The sequence below is a fragment of the Sus scrofa genome, chromosome 8 (assembly GCF_054392235.1).
Source record: "Sus scrofa isolate SSC_HxYL_T2T_F1_AM1 chromosome 8, Sscrofa_HxYL_maternal_Yorkshire_Landrace_v2.0, whole genome shotgun sequence".
In the NCBI taxonomy this organism is placed as follows: Eukaryota; Metazoa; Chordata; class Mammalia; order Artiodactyla; family Suidae; genus Sus; species Sus scrofa.
This window is the reverse complement of record NC_139390.1, coordinates 1,968,722-1,989,384: the sequence shown is the minus strand read 5'-3', so window position 1 is coordinate 1,989,384 and position 20,663 is coordinate 1,968,722. Positions and strand designations below refer to the sequence as shown.

Sequence of the window (20,663 nt, the reverse complement as noted above, 5' to 3'; positions counted from 1 at the left end):
ATATCAAAAATTACTGTATGTAGCTAAAATTCTTACACAGATAGATTTATAATTTCACATGTTTATAATAGACAAAAGCGGTTTGAAATCAATGATCCAAGCTTTTATATTAAGAAGCAAGAAAATAAGAGCAAATTAAACCTAAAGTAAACGAAGGAATATTTTTTTAAGGGTGGAAATTAACGAGATGAATAAAAGCCAGACCACAGGGGAAGCAAATAAAAAAATAAACAAGGGGACCGAAAATTGTTTTCTTAAAAAGATTAATAAAATTTATAAAATCTTAGTAAGACTAACAAAAAGTAGAGAGAAAACATAAACTATCTTTTTTTTTTTTTTGTCTTTTTTTTAGGGCCTCATCTGCGGCATATGGAGGTTCCCAGGTAAGGGGTCTCATCGGATCTGTAGCCGCCGGCCTTCGCCAGAGCCCCAGCAACGCGGATCCGAGCCGCATCTGCAACCTACAGCACAGTTCACGGCAACGCCAGATCCTTAACCCACTGAGCGAGGCCAGGGATCAAACCCACATCCTCATGGTTCCCAGTGAGGCTCATTACTCTGAACTACAACGGGAACTCGTACATAAATTACTACTATCAGGAATATCATTAGAGCCCACAGATATTCAAAGGATAGTAAGATAATAGTATGAACAACTTGGTGACAACAAATTTTTACAGAAAAATTGAAAAGGTCCTTTAAAAACACAACAGAAATCTCACAAGAGGAAGTAGAGGTCTTAACTCTGTCGCAATTAGACAAATTGAATTAAGAATTGAGAATCTCTAAGGCAAATTGTGCTGACGTCTGTAACGTAGGAAAGCATCAAAAACAAGGTGCGAAGACCAGCTGTCTGATGAGGAAAGCATGACAAGACGTCAACCTGGGAAAAGGATGCCACTGTTCATTATACAATGATGTCCCCTTTTCTGCGTGGCTGAAATTTGCATAATGAATTTCTAAGGGAAAAGCCAGCATTTTCCATAAAGAAAATTACCCCCCCCCACAAAAATATCCCAGCACCATATCGTATTGGGGAGGATCAAATATTTAAGAAAGAAATAACACCATTCTTAGGCAAACTTTCAGAAAATAGAGTAACGTGGACTATTTCTAAACTCATTTTATGAAGCCTGCATTCCGATACCAAAACTGGACAAGGGCATTATGAGAAGAAGAAATTACAGACCTGACCCACGTCCTCATGAGCATAGATACAAAAATCCTGAGCAAAATATTATTAAATTGAATCATACACCATGAACAAGTATGGTTTATCCCAGGAATGCAAGGTTGGTTTAATATTTGAAATGCAACACTTGTATTTGAAACGCAAACCCCACAATATTTGAATATTTGATTCAGCATTTGAATATTTGAAGATCGAATTGAATTGAATATTGAAAATTTGAATATTTGATCAATATTTGAAATTTTTGAAATATTTGAATATTTGAAATGCAAACCCCACAATAACAAAATAAAGGGAAAAAATCTTGCAGTTATCTCAGATTTCTCCAAAGGGAGCGATATACCATGTTCACAAATTGCAGGATTCAATATTGATTGGTAACATGTCAGTTCTCTCCAAGTTGATCTATAGATTGATGCCATCTCAGTTGAAATTTCAGCAGGCATTTTTGGGGTACACATTAACACGCTGATTTAAAATGTATATGGAAATGCAACAGATCTGTAGTGACCCAAACACTTTTAGAAAAGAAAAACCAAGTTGGAAGATTTACACTATCTGACCTCAAGACTTTCCCTGAAGTTAACAGCCAGTAATCACGATACTGCCGACATCGGACCAACAGAATTGAATGGAGTCTAGAAATAGACCTACTCACATTCAATGAATTGATTTTTGACAAAGGCACCAGAAAAATTCATGGGAGTTCCCTGGCGGCTCAACAGGTTAAGGATCCAGTGTTGTCACCACTGTGGCTTAGCTTGCTGCCGTGGTACGAGTTCAGTCCCTGGCCTGGGAACTTCTGCATGACTCAGGCACAGCAAAAAAAGATCCAGTGGGGGAAGAAAAGACTTAAATGGTGCAGGGGTAACGGGATGACATGGGGAAGTGAGCCTTTGCTCTCTGACTCTACCCTACACAATGATGCCGCTGAGATGACTCCAAGACCCAGTTGCCACCACAGCTGCTAGAACAGATGCGGGAAAACGTCTTCGTGCCTCGGGGAAGAGTTCTTAGGCCACGAAAGCTCCTGCCGTGAAAGACACTTTGGATTTTCTCAACGTGAAACCTCCGCCCACCCGAAGGCGCCGCTACCTGACACTGCACGTGGTGGTGTCATAAGACCGGGACCGACTCACGGCCTCCCACGTCAAACAGCTGAACACTGGACCAGACAGGTGAAGCGGTGGTTCGCAGACGTTGGCCTGTCATTCTGAGGTGAGAGACACGAGTGGGTGGGCGTCCCGACACCCAGCGCCTCGGAGGAGGCTCTCTGCGGCCCAGGCTGTGGGCCTCAGGGCTCCGGCCGCGGGAGGAAGGGAACTCGGATCCACGCTCGGGGGCCGTGGGCCGGGTGGACCTGGTCTGGGCTGCATTTTCAGGGGCAAATACCCTGAGCTGGGGGCCCAAGCTCTGGGATGCAGCCTCTGCTCCCCGCACGGGGTGCGGCCGGCACGTCCGAGGCTCGCTGCCCCCGCGGCTCGCCCGCCTCCCGGCCGGTGGAGCATATTACTATGCTTGGCTGTAACCTAAGCAGCTGCCCATTAAAATTCCATCCGCTTCGAAGCCTTGAGCTGCAGTTGATATTTCTAATTATTGTGAAATTACAATTGTCCCTGTAATTTAAGGATAATTGCAGGAGATGCCAGCTGCCACCCCGGGAAGCCAAACTGTTCCCAGAACTCGGAAAGTCTCTGGAAAGTTCTCTGGACAGGAAAAGATGAAGACAGTTCAGAAAATGAGGGAGGCGGGGGTCCAGCACGAAGCTGGAATCTACGCGTCAGCCTTAAGGGCTCTTGTGGCCTCCGGCTGAGGCCCGGCCTGGCGGGGAAGCAGGCGGGGAGGATGGTCCCCAGGCCCCAGGCCGCCTGAGCTGCGGGCTTAACAGGAGGAGCAGGAAGCAATGGATTAGTAAGGAATGGGCCCTGGGGGCAGTAAGGACACAAACAGGTGTAAAAAGAAGAGAAGGTTCTAGGAGGGGTGTTGAGGGGATTTCATGGAGGTGAAAGGAGGGGGCAGGAGGAAGGGCAGGGGTCTGTGTGCCAGGCTGCTCCCCCCGTGCACGTGAGGCCCTGCCACCCCCGTCCCCGTGGAGCCAGGCCCTCACAGCTGGCCGTGGCCTCTGAGCCGGGAGGGGCAGCCGGGCTGTGGACGGCCCCTCGGGGGGCACAGGGCCAGCATCTCAGCTCCCTAGGGCTCTACCCACACCCAAGGCCCTCCTGGCCTCCCCGTGCCCCACCTGGGACCTGTGCATGCGCGGCGTCGGCATCCCCAGCCCCAGGACTCTGTGCACCCCGCTTCCTTCCCCCATTGCTCCTGACCCCGCCGCCCTGCAGCCCCGGGGCCAGAGCCTCCGAGGTAAAGGGAAGACGGGGCAGGCCCACCCTCACACCCGCCCCGCTGCTGCCCTGCAGGCTGGCACTGCGCGTCTGCCAGTCCCTCCCGTGCTGGCTGCTCCGAGGCCAGGACTCTGTCGGACGTGACTGCACCCCAGGAGGGTCCCCACGGCTGGTGCCCAGGGAGCTTTGGGACATAGATGCCTGTGCCCCTGGGAAGATCAACTGAAGGTCACTGCGGTCTGGGGTGGCCTTGCAGCACCCACCAGGAGGCCGCAGGCAGAAAGCCCCTCCCCTGGGGAGCAGGGGTGCTGCAGACAGGCAGTGACTCTGAACCCCAAGTTCGTCTTCCTCGTGGAGACTTGCTCAAGGCGGCAAGAGGGGCCCCGACCCGCTGGGGCTCTGCGGGGCTTCCTCCCCGTCTCCCCTAACGCCGCTGTCCTCTCTGTGTGCGGTCTGCCTGCCGAGGTGCACCAGGTGACAGTTTGGCCACGTGATCCCCATGACACCGCACCGGTCATCGGCTTTCTGGCCTCCAGCCCCGTTCAGCTGCCCCCGATCAGCCAGCACCCCTTCCCCTTTCCACCACTAAATTCTCTATTCAAACGAGCTTGGCTGCGAATAACAGGCTGGAAAGACCACGGGCATGAGATGGGTTTTATTTCTCTCTCACGTCAGAGAAGCCAGACACATGCAGCAGCTCCCCGTGCAGTCAGACCCCAGGGCGGCTTCTTCCTGCTCTGGTGGGCTCCATCCCCAAGAGGGCCTCATGGTTCTGGAAGGCTGCCGGAGAGCCAGACGTCTCTTCCATCTCCTCCATCGCTGGGCAGGAAGGGGAAGAAAGTGGGAGAAAGGCACGAAAACCCAACACACCTGCCTCGTTTAGGTTTTCTGGTTTTACTAGCACGTCACTGGCAAACAGAGAAACTGTTGCATCTCTCTTGCCAACTTCAACCCTGATGGCTTTGACCTTGGCCGAGCAGGCAAAACGCTGCCAGCCTGGAGCACGTCCCACCACACCCTGGCTTTTGGGGCCATTTGCTGGTTGATTGCCACGGCACCGGATGAGAGAAGCCCGCACGACGGTCCATCTGCTGGGCAACGAACAGCGCGGCAGCGGCCAGAGGGCCATGCTCGGCTGTGGTCTGTGCAGCAAAGCCCACGGCTCACGACGGGGGGGGGAGGCTGCTTGTCTCACCACCCACGAGCTCTGTTTATCCACGAGGGACGGGGTGGGGGCCGGCACGCTGGGCCCAATGGCGAAACCCCCTGTGTGCCAGGGAGGAGGGGCAGGGGGCCCGGGAGGGCGCAGGGCCACCCCTGGGGACTTGAGGGTCTTCAGTGGCCTGGGCAGCATCTGGAGCTGGGGGCTGGAGGTGGGGGGCAAGTTTCTGGCGGGGACCCTGAGCTTCCATCTCAGACCCTCGTGGAGACTCTGGGAGTGGCCGCTCTTCCCCAGGACACCCTCTGCCCGGTCTTCAGCCAAGACCCCCCCCCCCCAGGCTGCAGCATATGTAGCTCCTGGGTCAGGGATCCGATCCAAGCATTAGCTACAACCTACACCACAGCTGTGGCAGCACCGGATCCTGTAACCCACTGCGCCAGCGGGGGATCGAACCTGCGTCCTGGCCGCACCCATCCTCTTGTGCCACAGAGGGAACTCCTGTAATTTCCTTCTTTTTTAATGATTTTTATTTTTTTTCCATTATAGTTGGTTTACAGTGTTCTGTGTAATTTTCTTCTTCTTCTTCTTCTTTTTTTTTTTTTTTTTTTGTCTTTTTGCCATTTCTTGGGCCGCTCCCACGGCATATGGTTCCCAGGCTAGGAGTCCAATCGGAGCTGTAGCTGCCAGCCTACACCAGAACCACAGCAACACAGGATCCGAGCCGCGTCTGCAACCTACACCACAGCTCACGACAACGCCGGATCCTCAACCCACTGAGCAAGGCCAGGGACCGAACCTGCAACCTCATGGTTCCTAGTCGGATTCGTTAACCACTGCGCCACGACGGGAACTCCTGTAATTTTTCTTCTTAATGGAACAAAGAAAGACTGATAGAAACTGGTTATTTGGACTCGGGTACCAGGCAGATATTTTCTTGGAAATGACAAAGGAAGCCTGTCCCTCCAAGGGGAACAACGGACAGTGTTGGCGACCAATGATAAAACTGATAAAATTGGTGACAAATGAAATTCAAGCGTTCACCAAAGCTGGGAATTTGAAAAGCTGGCGTCCGCCACATGAGCCACTTGCCAAACTAAAGACTTTCCTGCTGAGACCGATGGTGGTGTCCCAGGGGTGACGTCTCGACTCGACACTTAGGAAACCCGCCTGAGCCGGTCCCTCCTCGTCCCGGGGCCCAGTGTGTGGTGTCGCAAGAGGGAGCCTGGAGGAAGACCGCCCAGGCGCAGGATGGACCCTCGGGTTCTGATGAGACGCAGAAATGAAAGTTCACTGGTCCGGGTTCAGAGTCCACGGTACGAGCAGCCCGGGAGGGGGCCGCCCCCTGTCGGGTTTGGGTGTCGTCAGGAGGAAGAACCCCACGGTGACCGGCACACGGGGTGCACACCTCCCTTTCTTTTGCAAACACACGTCAGTGTGAGGCTGGGTTTCCCAGACTCCCACCTCCCGGACAAGCAAGCCCCGTCCCACGGCCGACGCTGCCCTCTAAGCCAGACCGGAGGACACGTGACACGGGGCCACGCCTGTCCCTAAAACCTCTCGTTTGGGAAAACATGTCCTTCCTGCGTCGTTGCTGCTTTTTGCTTGTTTGTTTTCTGTTGTTTGCTTGTTTGTTTTGGCTGTGCCCTCTGCACGTGGAAGTTCCCGGGCCGGGGTTCGAACATGCACGCCCCAGCGGTGACCTGAGCCTCCGCAGTGACGACCCTGGATCCTTAACCCACTGAGCCGCCAGGAAATTTCTTTTCTTTCTTTCTTTCTTTCTTTCTTTCTTTCTTTCTTTCTTTCTTTCTTTCTTTCCTTTCTTTTCTCTCTCTCTCTCCTTCTTTCTTGTCTTTTTAGGGCCACACCTGTGGTATATGGAGGTTCCCAGGCTAGGGGTCCAATCGGAGCTGTAGCCGCCGGCCTACACCACAGCCCCAGCAATGCGGGATCTGAGCCCCGTCTTCGGCCTACACCACCACAGCAACACCAGATCCTTAACCCACTGAGCGAGGCCATGGATTGAACCTGCGTTCTCATGGATGCGAGGCAGATTCGTTTCCACTGAGCCACGACGGGAACTCCAGGAAAATTTCTTGAAGTGAGTATTTCCTAAATCTTCGGTTTAATTTATACACAGGGACTCTAGCGGGTATTATACTGGTACTTAGAACCCGCACAAACGAAAGCTCTTTGGCATTGTCCCTAAGTCTTCAGCGTGTCGGGACCTTTGACGCGTCCCGAGGCCCGGGATTGAGAGGGAGCCCTGGGCCGGCCGTGGAGGGCGGTCCGCGGGCAGCTTCCCGAGGGGATGCTTCTTGGGACCGTGCACCTGCTGCCTCCCACCCGCCGTGTCTGAGCCTCGTTTCCTGACCCTCTCCCGTCTCACGAGTGTGGAAGGCGTGTTCGTGTTTTATTTCGTGTCTCTGCCAGGTCTCCTTTCATATAGATTTTATATGAGCTTTAAAATAATTCCATCCATTTCAAATCAGAGACTCAGTGTTACTGAGACTATAGTTGGAATGACATTGATAAAATAGTATTTTATTTCGTAGTTTCCAAGAGCGCGCTATCTCGCCATATGCTCAGGTATTTTTTTACATTTTTCAATGACACTGAATAGTTGCCTTCGTATACCTTCTGCTTAAATTCACTCGTAGATATTCCATGGCTTTTAATCATAACTGTGGATGGAATATTTTTCCATTCTCACATTAACAGGTTTAAAGCGGTTTAAAGGGCGCTTGAGCTTTGGTATAATTTGGTTCTCTGGGCACAAAATATTAACTGAAAATTGGAGTTCCCATCATGGCTCAGCAGTTAATGAACCCGACTAGGAACCATGAGGTTGCGGGTTCGATCCCTGGCCTTGCTCCGTGGGTTAAAGATCTGGCATTGCCGTGAGCTGTAGTGTAGGTTGCAGACGTGGCTCGGATCCCGCGTGGCTGTGGCTCTGGCATGGGCCGGCAGCTATGGTTCCAATTCAACCCCAGCCTGGGAACCTCCATATGCTGTGGGTGCGGCCCTAAAAAGACAAAAAAAAAAAAAAAAAGAATTACCTGAAAATAAAGGTATTTTTTATTTCTTCATTTCGTCTCTTGACCTGCTTGTTTTGTCTTTACATAAATGTCCAAACAACATAAAATAATAACGGTGAAAGTGAGCACACAGCCTGGTTCTGGATTTTAGTTTCCAGTGTTAACATGCTGTTTTGCTGAATCTTATCAAATACTTTAACATCTACCGATATCACCACTTTTGCCTCCTTAATGGATCAATAACTGCAGAAGTGGGAAAGCTGTTTAAAGACACACAGCTTATGAAGGGCTCCGTGTGGCGCTTCCCGGCTGGGCTCCGCTGGCCTCTAAGTGGCTCCGTTCAGCCCAAGGAGAAGGATGTGCTGATTCGGCCGTGGACGCAGAAATAGCTTCAATCACGGACTCTGATGGAGACGGCAGGGACAGGAAAGCAGACCAAACTACCTCTAAACACAATTGCAAAAATGCAAAATTACATGTTGTAACTGACACCTTCTGTTTCTGAAAGACTAGCCTAAGTCTAGGAATGTGCAAAGACGTTTAAGGTGAAGAAGGGGCTTCAGGCCTCCATCCGTGACCCCCTGGGGGACGCCTGGGTGTGACCACCCTCTGATGGGGTCACTTGCCCATGGGCGGTCAGTGCAGACCCTCACAGGCCAGCCCAGCAAGGCCCCTGGTCGCTTACGCCAATGGTTCCTGGTGCTGCTGTCTCCTCTAAGAGCTGGGAACTCGCCAAGGCAGCCCCCGAACTGAGGTCAACAGGAGGTGCCTCCAGGTGCCCCGTCTCTGCAGCAGGTGCGGGAGCTGGCTGTGCACACCTGGCAGCTGGTGTTGTGGGAATATTTCCACCACGGAGATGGGCAAGTTACACACACACACACACACACACACACACACACACACACACACTGCAGAGCCGGGGATCAGCCAGCAGGCACCCCTCGGCCCCAGAGCAGGATGGGCTGAATCCATAGCACATCACTGGGAGTGGGGGTGGGGGCCAGTCCTGGTTACTGCCCGGCTGACCTCAAGGGCCTCTGGAGGGTTGGATGAGCTGGTGGCTGTCATACCAGGGCGACAGTGGCAGCCTCCTGGCTAGACCCCTGCTTCCACCCCCCCAACAACAAAAAACCCACATTTGATTGAGCAGTAGCTGGAGGGGGCTCTTCTAAACCACAAGCCCCCTGATGGACCCTCAAACCCTGTGCGTGGCAGCAATGTGCCGGCTCAGGGGTGAATTAGACACTCCTTGTGGAAGAGTGAGTGACACGGCATCTCTGCTGCGAGGATGGACCACGCAGACGCTGGCCCACAGACCCCAGAGGGCGCCCGGGTGGAGGGAGCGAAGATGCCGATGGGTGCTCTGTGCTCTGGACAGACGGGCCCGGACAGGCGGGTGGCTGTGTGTCAGAAAGGAGTTTAATGAACCCGGTGCTTCCCAGACAGAGCAAAGCCAGCCGTCTGGTCCTTGTGACGGGCAGTGCTCCCTCACTGAGGCGTCCTCAGGACTCGCCCCCAGACTCCATGAAGGGCAGCCCCCCCTCCCCACCCCATCCCCAAATAGCTTCTTGGGAGCCACTGAGCATCTGGGTCCCGGGCCCTGGTCCCCAGCAAGACCCCGAATGAACGTAACCCAGGCCTCCGGTCCTGCCTTCTTTCAGTCACACTGGGCGGGCTTCCTCTGCAGCCAGTGCCCAAAGCCCGAGCCGGGACTCAGAGGAACCGGGCAAGGGGCTTCTGGAAGGGCTTTCCCGCCTGTGGCAGCTCTGGCTGCATCCACCCAGGCCCCTTCCCTCCCAGACTCGGATCCGGGCTTTTCTAGTGGGAGTGCCTAAGCGGGCTGGGGTTAGGGATTAGGGGTTAGGGTTAGGGTTAGGGGTTAGGGTTGGGGTTGGGATTAGGGATTAGGGTTGGCGTTAGTGGTTAGAGGTTAGGGTTAAGGATTAGGGGTTAGGGGTTAGAGGTTAGGGGTTAGGGGTTAGGGTCAGGATTAGCTCTGGCGTTCGGCCAGCTCCTGGCCATGTGCCCTGTCCTTGTCCTCGTCCTCTCCTGTCCTGCCCGCCCAGCGCTTCCACAACCTGCTGCTGCTTCCTCGCTCTTCTCACTCCCCGAGGCCAGGCCTGGGTTCTGTCCCCTCCCTTGGCCCGGAAAACCGGACAGGGCGGCCGCGGGAGCAGAGTCCACACTTTTATTAGGGCTGTTGCGGAGGAGGCAGCAGGGCCCCGCCGCCCAGGCAGGGGAACAGCGGGGGGGCTGGAAGGCGGACGGGCCGCTGGGGTCTCCCGGCCCAGAGGCTGTCTCAGGGCACACCTGCCTCTGAGCTCTTGGCTGCTCTGCTGCCCCCAAGCCCCGCCCGTGCACCCCGCTTCCAGGCAGTTTTACTTCCAAGAGCCCTTTCAAGGATTCTCGATTGTCAAGACAGAAGAGCAGATTCTGGAATGTTCTCACTCGGGAGGCACCCTGCAGGGGCCCAGGGTCCTGGCCGCGTGTCCAGGGAGGGGCTTTCGTGCCGCTGCTGAGGCCTGGAGGTCTGCGAGGCCCCTCGGAGGGGCAGGAGGCGGCGCGCCCCGGGGCCGGGGGCCGGGGCTAGACGCCCGACTTGGCGATGATCTTCTCGAGCAGGCTCATCATGCGCTCCTGCAGCTGCAGGCTCTGCACCTGCAGCAGGTGGTGCTGGTCCAGCACGCGGCGCACCTCGCGGCAGGTCTCCTCCAGGGCGCGGCTCAGCTTGCGCTGCTCCCCGAGCATGGCCTCCAGCAGCCGCAGCTTCTTCCTCTGGAAGTGGCCGCCCTGCCCCTTGCGCTTCCTCACGGGCCGCTCGTCCGACCTGGAAGGACAGCGCGGGCATGTGGGCGGCTGGCCCTGCGCCCAGACCCTGCCCCACCCTCCCGGCCACCACCGGCCCCCCGGGGGCTGCGGCCTGGCGAGCTGGGCCCCCCGTCCGCACACGTCGGGAGGGAGCGCAGGCCCAGTGAGATGGGGGGCAGGGGCCACCCCGGAGGGACGAAGAGGGCTGGCTGGGAGGGGCTGCTGGGCAGTGTGGCTCCTCCTGGGATGCCAGAGACCACGGGGCCCAGCCGGCCTGGTGGCAGTTGGGGGACCTGGGGTCCCAGAGGGAGGGCCTGGGCCCCTTTGTCTCCCGGCAGCTGGGAGTGGGGCCAGCCCGCCCTGGGGGTGAGCTGGCAGGGGACAGGCACCCAGAAGGTAGGGCCGTGGAGGCCTGGACCCCCTGGGACCAAACCTCCATTGGATGGAGCTGAGGCAGCCAGGCCCTCAGCCGTGCCTGGGCTCTGGACGGGGCAGCACAGGTCTGGTAGGCCCCTGGGGGGCAGGGAATGGCCACCTCCCACCAGCCCCAAGGCCCTACCTGCCCCCAGCCCGGGCAGAATCGTGACCTAGCCAAGCTCCAGGGCAGGAGGGCAGAGCTTGGACCCAAGAGGGAGAACGGCTCCCGTCCCAGCCCTGGTGTAACGTCCGGGCAGCCGTCAGCGGGGAGCCGGGCTCAATCCGTGGAAATGACTGCTGGTAATCACAGGCTTCCCAGAAGCAAAGGCACTTTTGACTTAGGTCTCTGCCGAGAGGTCCCCTCTGAGGAAGGGGCGCTGCACAAACCGAGCAGCAGCCCCCCACATCGGGGGTGTCAGGCTGGAGGGGACCCCGGCCCCGAGATGACTTCCTCACCCGCCCCCACTCACTGATGGACTTGAGACGGGGCTCAGGGGAGGCAGGGCCACGGCTCAAAGCCACGCTCTTGCCATTCTCTTCCCGTTCTGGCCAACTCCTATTCACCCATGAAAGCCCAGCCCAAAGGTCACCTCCTCCGGCTCCCTGGAACGTCTTGAGGTGGGGTCAGCGTGGGCAGCCAAGGGATTGAGTCTGCCTGCTGCCGCCGGGCTCCGAGGACACCCTGGAGGCTTGGCCTGACACCCCCTCCCTGGTGTTGAGAGACCGGGCGAGGCCAGGGAGCAGGGCACCCCCCAGGCACACAGTCTGCTTGTGGGGGGAGCCTGAGAGCCAGAAGCCCAGGGGGCAGGAGGGCCCCTGGTCGGGGCACCCGGCCTTCCCCCGAGCGCCAGGCCCTGTGCCAGAGTCTGTTCTGGCCGCTACACTCCCAGCCGTCCTCGGAGGAGGTCCTGGCCTGTGCCCACGGTACAGAGGGACCTGTCCCCACGTTACAGAGGGAGACGGAGACCCAGAGAGATCCGGGTGTTCACACAGCGAAGCAGGGACGGAGTCAGCAGACGGCCGTCTGCGGACACGACAGCCCTGCCTGCGGGGCACCTGCCTGCCTGCCTCTGCCACCCTGACCCTGGAGGCTCGTGACACCAGCTCGGCCTCCGCAGCCACCGGGGTGGCCGGGACAGCCGCGCTCGCTGCTCCCAGCCCCTCCCCGCTGGCGGTGGGGGCGGGGGGGGGGGAGCACACACTACCTGAACTTAAGGGACAGTAAGCTGGAGGAGCTGTCGGAGCCATCGTCCTGGAAGCGGCCTTCGAAGGAGCACTGGTTATACGGTAAGTACAGAGGGGCGGACTTAGCGGACGGCGACAGGGACGCCTCGGTCTGGGACGTGGAGGGCCCCGGCTGCTGGCCGTCCGGCAGTTTGCCATCACAGGACTCGGGGACCTTGGCCAGAATCCTATCAATGGCTAGGTAATAGGGCCAGTCGGGCGGGACGGACTCGCTATCTGTCATGCATTTTAATTTCCTGAAACGAGAGACACAAGAGCCACGGGTGAGAAACAGCTGCTCCCGGCCCTGCTCGCCCGGCCCGTGGCAGAGGGGCGCCGGGGGTGCCAGGCCCAGGGGCCACGTGGCACGGGGTCGGGGGGAGCCACTCTTGGCCAGACAAATCCGAACATCGGCGAGGCTCCAGGCCAAGGTGACCCTGGGCTCGGAAAAGCAGCCAGGCTCGGGACCTACACGGCTGCAGATGTTGAGAGGGGAGCCCGGGCCTGGTGTGAGCAAGGCTGTGTGCTGGGCGCCCGGGCTCATCAGGGCTGGTCCTCTTTGCCTTTCCCCTGTTTCTAAGCTCTCTGCAATGAACACGTTAACCAGCAATAAAAAAATGTATGATACAAACATGGGAAAAATGCACTGTGATAGCTAACGCCGACATAAAACAACATAACATAAAAAAACATGTTTTTCTAAAGAGGACGCCCTGGGGAGCAAGACCCCCAGGAGGTAAGAGCACGGCCCTCAGTGTCCAGCAGATCTAAGTCTGTGTCTCGTCTCCACCACTTTGCTGTGTGACCCTGGGCAGGTTCACTAACCTCTCTGGGCCTCCTTTTTCACATCCATAAAATGGGGATGCTGAGAGGATGCAAGAAGACAATGCCCGGGGCCTGGCAAACAGCAAGCTACGCAGCTGTCGTCTCGGGACGAAGGTGCCGGGGGTGGGGGACCGGGCCTGAAGTGTCCCCTCCCACACGGCCTCGCACCCCCATCCCCACTCAGACCCCGGGCCAGGTCTGCACGACATGCCTCTGCCCCGGTGGGCTCGAGCCCCTCCCGGGCCCTGCACCCTGCCCGCCCCTGCAGGGCCCTCAGCCGACCCCGGGAGGTGGGGCTGGGAGATGGGGCCGCAGGACAGCTGGGCCGCCCGGCCAGGCCACGAGAGAGGCCGCAGTGGGGCGAGTGGGGCGAGTGGGGCTCTCTGCCTCCTGAAGCCAGGGTCTCCCCTCAGCCTCAGCCTGCGGCCCCATGTTCCCACCCAGGCTCCTCCCGACGTGGGGAGGCCTTCGGGCTCCAAGGCCAAATGACCCCTGTCTCCCAATACGGGGTTCCTGCCGGGGTGTGGCCACTGGTCACACGTGGCACTGGAGATAAGGAGGTGACCCTCTGAGAGAGGCCCCTGGCAAAGGGCTGTGAGGCCCAGGGCAGCAGGATGGGCCACACGGTGAAGGCGGCTGCTCTGTCCTCCTGACCGCAGGAGCGCCGTCCAGCAGGCCGAGGGCCCCGTGGACCCCCAGCACAGGGCCAGCCCCCGCCCCAGCTCCCCCGGCTCTCGGTCCGCCCACGCAGGCCAGCCCACCCCTGGGAGAAACGAGCGAAGGCCCGGCCCGATGCGGGAAGGCCCGGAACGGCAGGACCACAGGACGCGCTCCGTGGAACCAGGCCACCGCCAGCTTCCTTAGCCTTCACCTCAATATACAAAAAGCCATCGGGGAGAAATACTAAAAGCCTCTCCTGGGGGTGGGGGGGGAGATAAAGAACCAGGCACCCAGCCAGAGCCACGGCCTGCGCGGGGCTGTGTGGCCTCGGCAAGTCCCTCTCCTGCTCTGGTCTTGGTTTCGCCTCCGTGAGCGGGAGCTGTGAGCAGCTTCATAAACGAGCACCCAGGCTGCAGTGGCTGGGGGTGTTGGGGGGAGCTGGGGGTGCTGGGGGGGCTGGGGGGCCTGGGAGGGAGGCTGTAGCATCTGAGGGGGCTGGGGGGAGGTTGCAGCGGCTGGGGCTGGGAGGAGGCTGGAGGGAGGCTGAAGGGGCTGGGAGGAGGCTGGAGGGAGGCTGGGGGGGCTGGGGGGAGGCTAGAGGGAGGCTGGGGGGGCTGGGGGGAGGCTGCAGCAGCTGGGGGTGCTGGGGGAGGCAGGGGAGGAGCTGGGGGAGGCGGGGGAGGAGCTGGGGGGGGGCCCAGCCTGCCACGCCTTCGTCTCCTGGGGCCTCCTCAGCCACATGCCCCCAGGAGCAGACACAGACTCCCTCCCCTGGGATTCTGAAGAGAGCTTTCAGGATAAATAATGAATAACCCGGCCAGACACCAACCAGAGCCCATGAGTTAGAGTCAGGCAGGAGGCGGGTCACACAGCCAGGGTCACCTCCGCAGCCTCCTCGTGGGCGCCGAGGGCCCGGGGCATCTGCAGATGGCCCTCAGCAGCTGCTGGCGGCCGGACTCTCACGTCCTTTACTGGGTGACTCTGACGCCTCTGGACCCCAGCAGCTGCCTCTTCCCCCCTCCCGGGCCTGGCGGGGCCGAGGCTGCAGGTCAGAAGTGGGCCCTTGGACGGGCAGGCTCAGGACCCGCTCCTCCAAGGGCCAAAAACTGCCGAACGGACGCAGGTGAAACAGCTTTGGGGTCCAGGGCCTGGGAGCCCGGCACGTCCCCAGGCTGCAGACAGGCTGGGACACAGACCACTCCCGCCTGATCTGGGGGGTGTGTGGTGGTGGTGGGGGCTCTCACCCCCAGAAGCGGCTCCCAGCACCCGAGGCAAACCTGCTGGCCCCGTTTCACACCCAGCCCTGGCCTGACCTGTCCCCCGACCCTGGTGGCCACTAGGAGGACCAGGAGGCGCATGGACCGGGACCTGCCTCCCAGGACGCTCCCCCACCCCCCGAGAACACGGATGGGCTCCCAAGGGCCCCTGCTCCGGGTACTGCTCCCCCCACAGCCCGGCTCCTGCTTGACTTTCCCGCACTCGTGACCCACTGCACACCCGTGACCTCTGCCCTGCCTGTGACCCTCTGTGGATGGGCCTGGGCACGTGGGGCCACACGGCTCCGTCCTGGAGGCCGGAGCTGCCGCCACCCGGGCCGCGTGCTGGCCCTGACCCCGCAGTCCTCCTGAGCCGGCCAGGCCAGGGCGCCCAGCGCACGACGGGGCGGAAGCAGGGGGCCTCCTGGAGGGAGGGGACCCTCCTGGGCCCTTGGGGGTTCCACGTGAGCCCTCCGCGCCTCCTCCCGGCCCGAGGCCAGGGCCGCGCTGCCATCACAGGAGGCTCGGGGAGGCCGAGGACGACAGCGCGTCAGGGCAGCTGGACCCGCGCCCCGGCCTGGGTCCCCACGCGCGCAGCAGCGCCCACCGCCCCGGGGAGCGCGGCCAGGCCTGGGCGGCCGGGCGGGAGTTGCTGCAGGGTCTGGGGCCTGGGCCGACGGGGCCCTGGGGGGGGGGGGGGCGGATGGGCCCCAGCCCCGCCCTGGCACCCACACAAAGCCCGAGGGGCGGCCCACCTGTACTGGAAGGTCATGTTGGTGATCTTGATCTTGATCTCCTCGCCCAGCCGGCGCTCGCCCGTCATCTCCAGCAGCTTGCTGGCCATCTTCTCGTACACCTTGGCGTTGCGCTTGGTCTGCTTCAGCTCGTCGAAGAACTCCTCCCAGACGAGCATGAGGCCGCGCATTTCGGCGTCCGTCCAGTTGCGGGCCCGCCGGTGCTTCTCCGTCTGGGGGGACGGGAGGTAGCCGGGCACCTCGGCCGCCGCCATGCCAGGGGCACCCGCGGGGTGCAAGCGCGCGCGCGCGGCCGGCCGCCCGCCCGGGGCCCGCGCACCTCGGTGGGAGCCCCGCTCCCGGAAGGCAGCTCCTCGCTCAAAATGGGGCCTACATCTGACAGGCAGGAATTTAGTTAAAAGCTTTTAAACGGGAAACGTCATTTTGATGTCACGTTTCCATAGCAACAGAGCAACTGCATAAGCTACAACAACAGAAACCTTTTAACTGAAAGCGCAGGAATCAGGGCCACCCTGACGGGCCATCAATATTGCAGTGAGCGGGCCGGGCCCCAAACCGGCGGCCCAGGCTCCCGGCCCTGCCTCCCGCCCCAGCCGGGCGGCCAGGCTGGCCAGCCCAGGCCCCAGCCAAGCATCTCCACCGGGCAGACTGGGCTCTCGAAGTGGGATCCAGGCCGCAGCCCCCCTCAGCCCCGCCTCGGCTCACACGGGGCCCAGGGAGGGTCCAGAAGGGGGGCTGGGGGCAAACAAAGAGGGAGGTGGGGGAGCAGGCAGAGAGGTGGAGGGCAGAGGCGGACACGGCTGGGGGAGACAGACCCAGGAACACACCCCAGAGACCCTCAGAGACACACGGGCGTGCCAAGACCCACCACCCGAGATGCCCCGCTGGCTCTGGCCAACACGCTCACACTTACACCGCCAGGCTGGGGGGAGCAGACCCCTGGCTCAGGCCCCGTGAGCCTGCACCCTCCTTGTGGGCAGACTGCCTGCCGGCCTGGGGGATGTGGGTGGGCCGAGGAGCCAGTGCAGTTCTTAAAGCCGGAGAGTGGCTGGGAGCAGGCAGCGTGTGTCCAGCCCGCCCTGGGCACCCCGACTGCAGCCCCGACAACCCCAAGCCCGCGCCACCCACACCCAGACCCGCCCCGTCCCCTTGGCTGGGTGGGGTGCTCCTTGCGCCCCCAGGGCCCCAGAGAAAAGGGTTTGGCGAAGCCAGGCTGAACAAAGAACCGAACACGTGGCCTCCCTCCTTCCCAGGAGCTCGCGTGGATCTGCCTTCGGACTTCCGGGCAGACTTGTCCGTTCTTCACGACCCTGCCCGGCATCGCCCCCCGCTGCAGTCTTCCTGCTCCACTGTGCCCCTCCCCTCCCCTCCTGCAAGCGGAGCTGCCCTGAGCCAGCCCCGCTTTCCCTTCCCAGCTGCGTGGCCCTGGGGTAAGGACACCTGCAGAGGCGCCAGTGGTGAGAGGCACTCTGAGCGCTGCCCACGGTGCTCCAGCTTCGGTGGTCGCGGTACTTCTGTGAGGGCCACTGGCACTGGGGTCATTGCCATTTTACAGATGAAGAGCCCGAGGGACAGAGAGGTGAGGTCACCCTCTGGGCTTTGACCCCAGGCAGGCAGGACAGGGCTGGGTCTGCCGCTGTGCTGCACGTGGCCTGGCTGCTCCCCGTGGAAGACGCTGTCACGCCCCCTCTGCCCCTGGTCCTGGGCAGGGGCGCACACAGCACAGCCGGTGCAAGCTGCTGCCGGCCTGGGTAACGGCTCCCATTCTCTTGGGAGGCCCTCAACGCTGACCTTGGACGATGTGGCCTCAGCAGGCCTCTTCCAAGCACTTGCCTGAGGCTCAGTCCTAATGGCTTGACGGCCAGGGCCAGGGGACGGGGACACTGACCCCCAGCACCAGCCAGGCTGGGAGGGCCCCATGGAACAAAGGCAGGCACCACGGAAGAGCCCGGCCGGAGGGGGTGAGGCCACACTGCCCGGAGCTCTGGGGGCTGGCAGGGAGAGGCGGTGGGGCTGTGCAGGGGGCAGGGCAGCAAAGGTGGGCCTGAGAGCCAGGCTGGGGATAGGGACCCAGGTGCCACCACGGCTGGCCAGTGGACCGGACAGGAGCGCAGAGTGCTGTAGTCTGTGGGGGCTGCAGAAAGAGGTGCCGCCTAAAGACATCAGGATTGAAAGATTTTAAGATATATCTCAAGTGGGCAGCTTGCCAGCAAGAGCCCTCACACCTGCTGGACGGGCTGTGATGGCCACGTGGGGCCTTACCCCCAGGCCCACGGCCCAGCAGGCCTGACTGTGCCCCTTCCTGGCATGGCGGGATTCTGCTGGGCCTGGACTCAGGAAAGGACTCATGGAGCCCAGGCTGCAAAGCTCCTGTTGGCAGAGTGCCCTCCTGGGCACTAATGTGGCGAGGAGCGCCTTGCTCTGAGGCGCCCCAGGACCGGGGAGCCGACCTGGGACGGGAGGCGGCCCTCAGTCTCCGCCCAAGTGCCCCCACCCTGCACCCATGGGCCCCGGGCTCGCCCTGACACCCGCTGCAGCCAGAACTGGGAGTGCAGCTGGTCGGGGCAGCAGCGTTCCCGGTCAAGGCTGGGCCCTGCCGTCTGCTGCCTGTAGAAGGTCCTCCTTCTCTGGGTCTCAGAGGTCAACTGGGGACACGGGGACACCACGCCTGGCCACACGGCACCTCTCAGGCTCACAGCTGCTGCTCTCTAGGCCTGGGGACCTGGCCCAGAGCGCTCAGTGGTGTCTGCAGAGTGAATGAGTGATGGGAAGGCCCCCTCCTCCAGGACGGCCCTGCCCCGACTCCCTCCCCAAGTGTCCTGAGTGCTGGCTCTCGGCTCGGCCTGAGAACCTTCCCCACCCACGACTCCAAGGGCAGAGCAGGGCTCCTCAGTGTATCCTGGCACATGGGGCAGGGGCTCGAGGCAGAGCCAGCCCAGAGCCTCAAACCCAGCTCCATCGACTCAACAGGTAACTCGGTCACGCCCACTGCAGCCTCTGTCCTCACCACCCAGGGGTGGTGGTGGGGGAAACAGACCAACCTAGACACGGAACTGGTGCGCGGAGGGCACAGCTGCTTCCCCACCCCCACCCCCGCCTTTGGATAGGGCTGGCGTGTTGGCGTGGCCAGGGCTGGTGAATGGTTGCCGGGAAACGCCCTTGCCCTGGGGTCCCAACCTGGGCAACACCAGGACAGCCGGTCCTAAAGCCTCCAAGAGCTGCCTGTGCCCAGGGCCCTGGCAGCCGGGTGGCTCCAGAGGAGCCATCTACGCCTGTGTGGTCCCACAGCTGACAGGTCCAGGGGGTCAAGGGGAAAGGCTGGGCTCCAACCGTCGCTGGGGACAGGAGCCATGGGGACACCCGTGCAGCAGAGCCTTGCTCTTGGTCTCCAAGGACAAGAAGCGAGGCAGGAAGGGAGGCAGGGCAGCTGCATGGCCCCATCTGTCCCAGCTTGGGGGTGCTCCATACCTTGGCACAACTGCATGGCTCAGTCTCTGCGGGAGGGGGAGGCAGAGGGTGGGGGGCTGGGTGGCCAGCAGCACCCACAGGGGGAAGCGGGGGTCAGGGCTCAGTTTGGGTCTGCAAAGGCGGGAGCCCAGGGCAGGAAGGGGCAACCCTAGGAGCTGTGGCGCCTCTGGGAGCAGGCAGGGAGGCGGCGTGTGGGGGGCAGCGGGCGGGTAGCCCAGGAGGATGGACTGTCCTGGCGCCGGGGGTGGTGGTCTGTGCCCGCACCACCATCACTCCCCTGCGTCCATGGGAGCTCAGGCCCGGCTCTGGCCTCAGCCTCAGGGGAGTGGAGCCTGGCCAGCAGTTCCTCCCGCCCAGTCGGGGTGAAGGCCTGGGAAGGCCAGGCCCCCAGGGGACGTGGCTGCGGCAGGTGGAGCCCTGTGGGGGTGAGCCAGCTGACAGACGGAGAAGCCAGGCGACTGAAGCCCAAAGCTCGGGAAGCGCTAGATTCGCTCACGGCCCCCCGAGGCTCGGTGCCTCCACAGAGCGAGCCCCGCTCTGTGCCCACAGGCCCTGGGCGAGGCATGGGCTGGGCACCAGGTGCCAGGTCAGGAGCAGGGGCATCAAGAAAGGAAGGTCTCACCTTGGTGAGGCTGCTGCTTCTTTCCAGGTGCCCTTTTCTTTCTGGCAGGCCAGGCGTGCCAGCCAGGGTCCACTGTCCCTACCTGGGCCTGGGAGGGGCGGGCAGCGCTGAGGTGGCCCTGAGGGTGAGGTGTCGGGGGCCCTGGGGCCGTCGGAGGGGATAAACCGGAGGAGGCTGAGTGCTCTCCTCAAATGTTTAGAGCAACTCAGGTGGAAGGGACCCGGGTGGCCTGACCCCCAAGGCCCAGCAGCCAAACACTCTCCAAGCAGTTTCCTGCCAACAGCGGCCATGCCTTCAGCACGAGTCACAAGCTGCGTCTACAGGCCCGTGGGGTCCTACGGCCACCACCCAAGGGCAGGGGCCGGGCTGCCGGTCAACACTCCAGAACCAGGAACCTGGCAGACGCTGGGAAACACCTGCTCCAGCAGCCCCCAGCCTAGGGTCTGTCTCTGCAGGTTGGTTGGGGACCACTGGTGCCAAGGTCACCACAACACCGCCTGCCACGGTGCCCGATCCGCTGAGTGGAGACTTCCAGCAGGAGCTGGTGTGGCGGGCAGGAAGAACTTACCAGCTCACATGGATGGGGCGGCACTGCCAGCCCACCGCGGCCAACGAGGCGGAAGGGCCAGCCGGGCCGCGAGGGGCTCTAAAGTCAGGTGGTGCCCCCACGGGCCCCCTATAACATGGGCCAGTTCTGGCCGACCCTCCAGGGCCCTGGGAGAGTCCAACACGTAACCACTGTAGGCTGTGCAGCCACGAGCGCTGGGCAGGAGGCCCACTGCGCTGTGGTCCATGGGCCCTCGCAGTAAGTGCCCGCCCAGGCCCAGGGACAGCAGCCTCTGCTCCCCCATAAGCAAAGCAGACCTCACACAGCAACTCGTGGTTTAATTTTTTCCTTTA

General features: G+C 60.7%; 1 protein-coding gene across 2 annotated transcripts; it reads right to left on the bottom strand.

Annotated features, from left to right (window-relative positions):
* Positions 1 to 10,166: 10,166 nt before the first annotated feature.
* Positions 10,167 to 16,050, bottom strand: MSANTD1 (Myb/SANT DNA binding domain containing 1). 2 transcript variants are annotated; one of them, NM_001435394.1, is made up of 3 exons: positions 15,674 to 15,927; positions 12,159 to 12,434; positions 10,315 to 10,555 (listed from the first exon to the last, which is right to left on the bottom strand). In NM_001435394.1, the coding sequence occupies exons 1-3, from the start codon at positions 15,925 to 15,927 to the stop codon at positions 10,315 to 10,317; spliced, it is 771 nt and encodes a 256-aa protein (NP_001422323.1). The 2 variants fall into 2 exon arrangements, with proteins under 2 accessions (XP_084826881.1, NP_001422323.1); XM_084970755.1 differs by lacking the exon at positions 12,159 to 12,434 and having other exon boundaries at positions 10,167 to 10,555; positions 15,674 to 16,050.
* Positions 16,051 to 20,663: the final 4,613 nt, after the last annotated feature.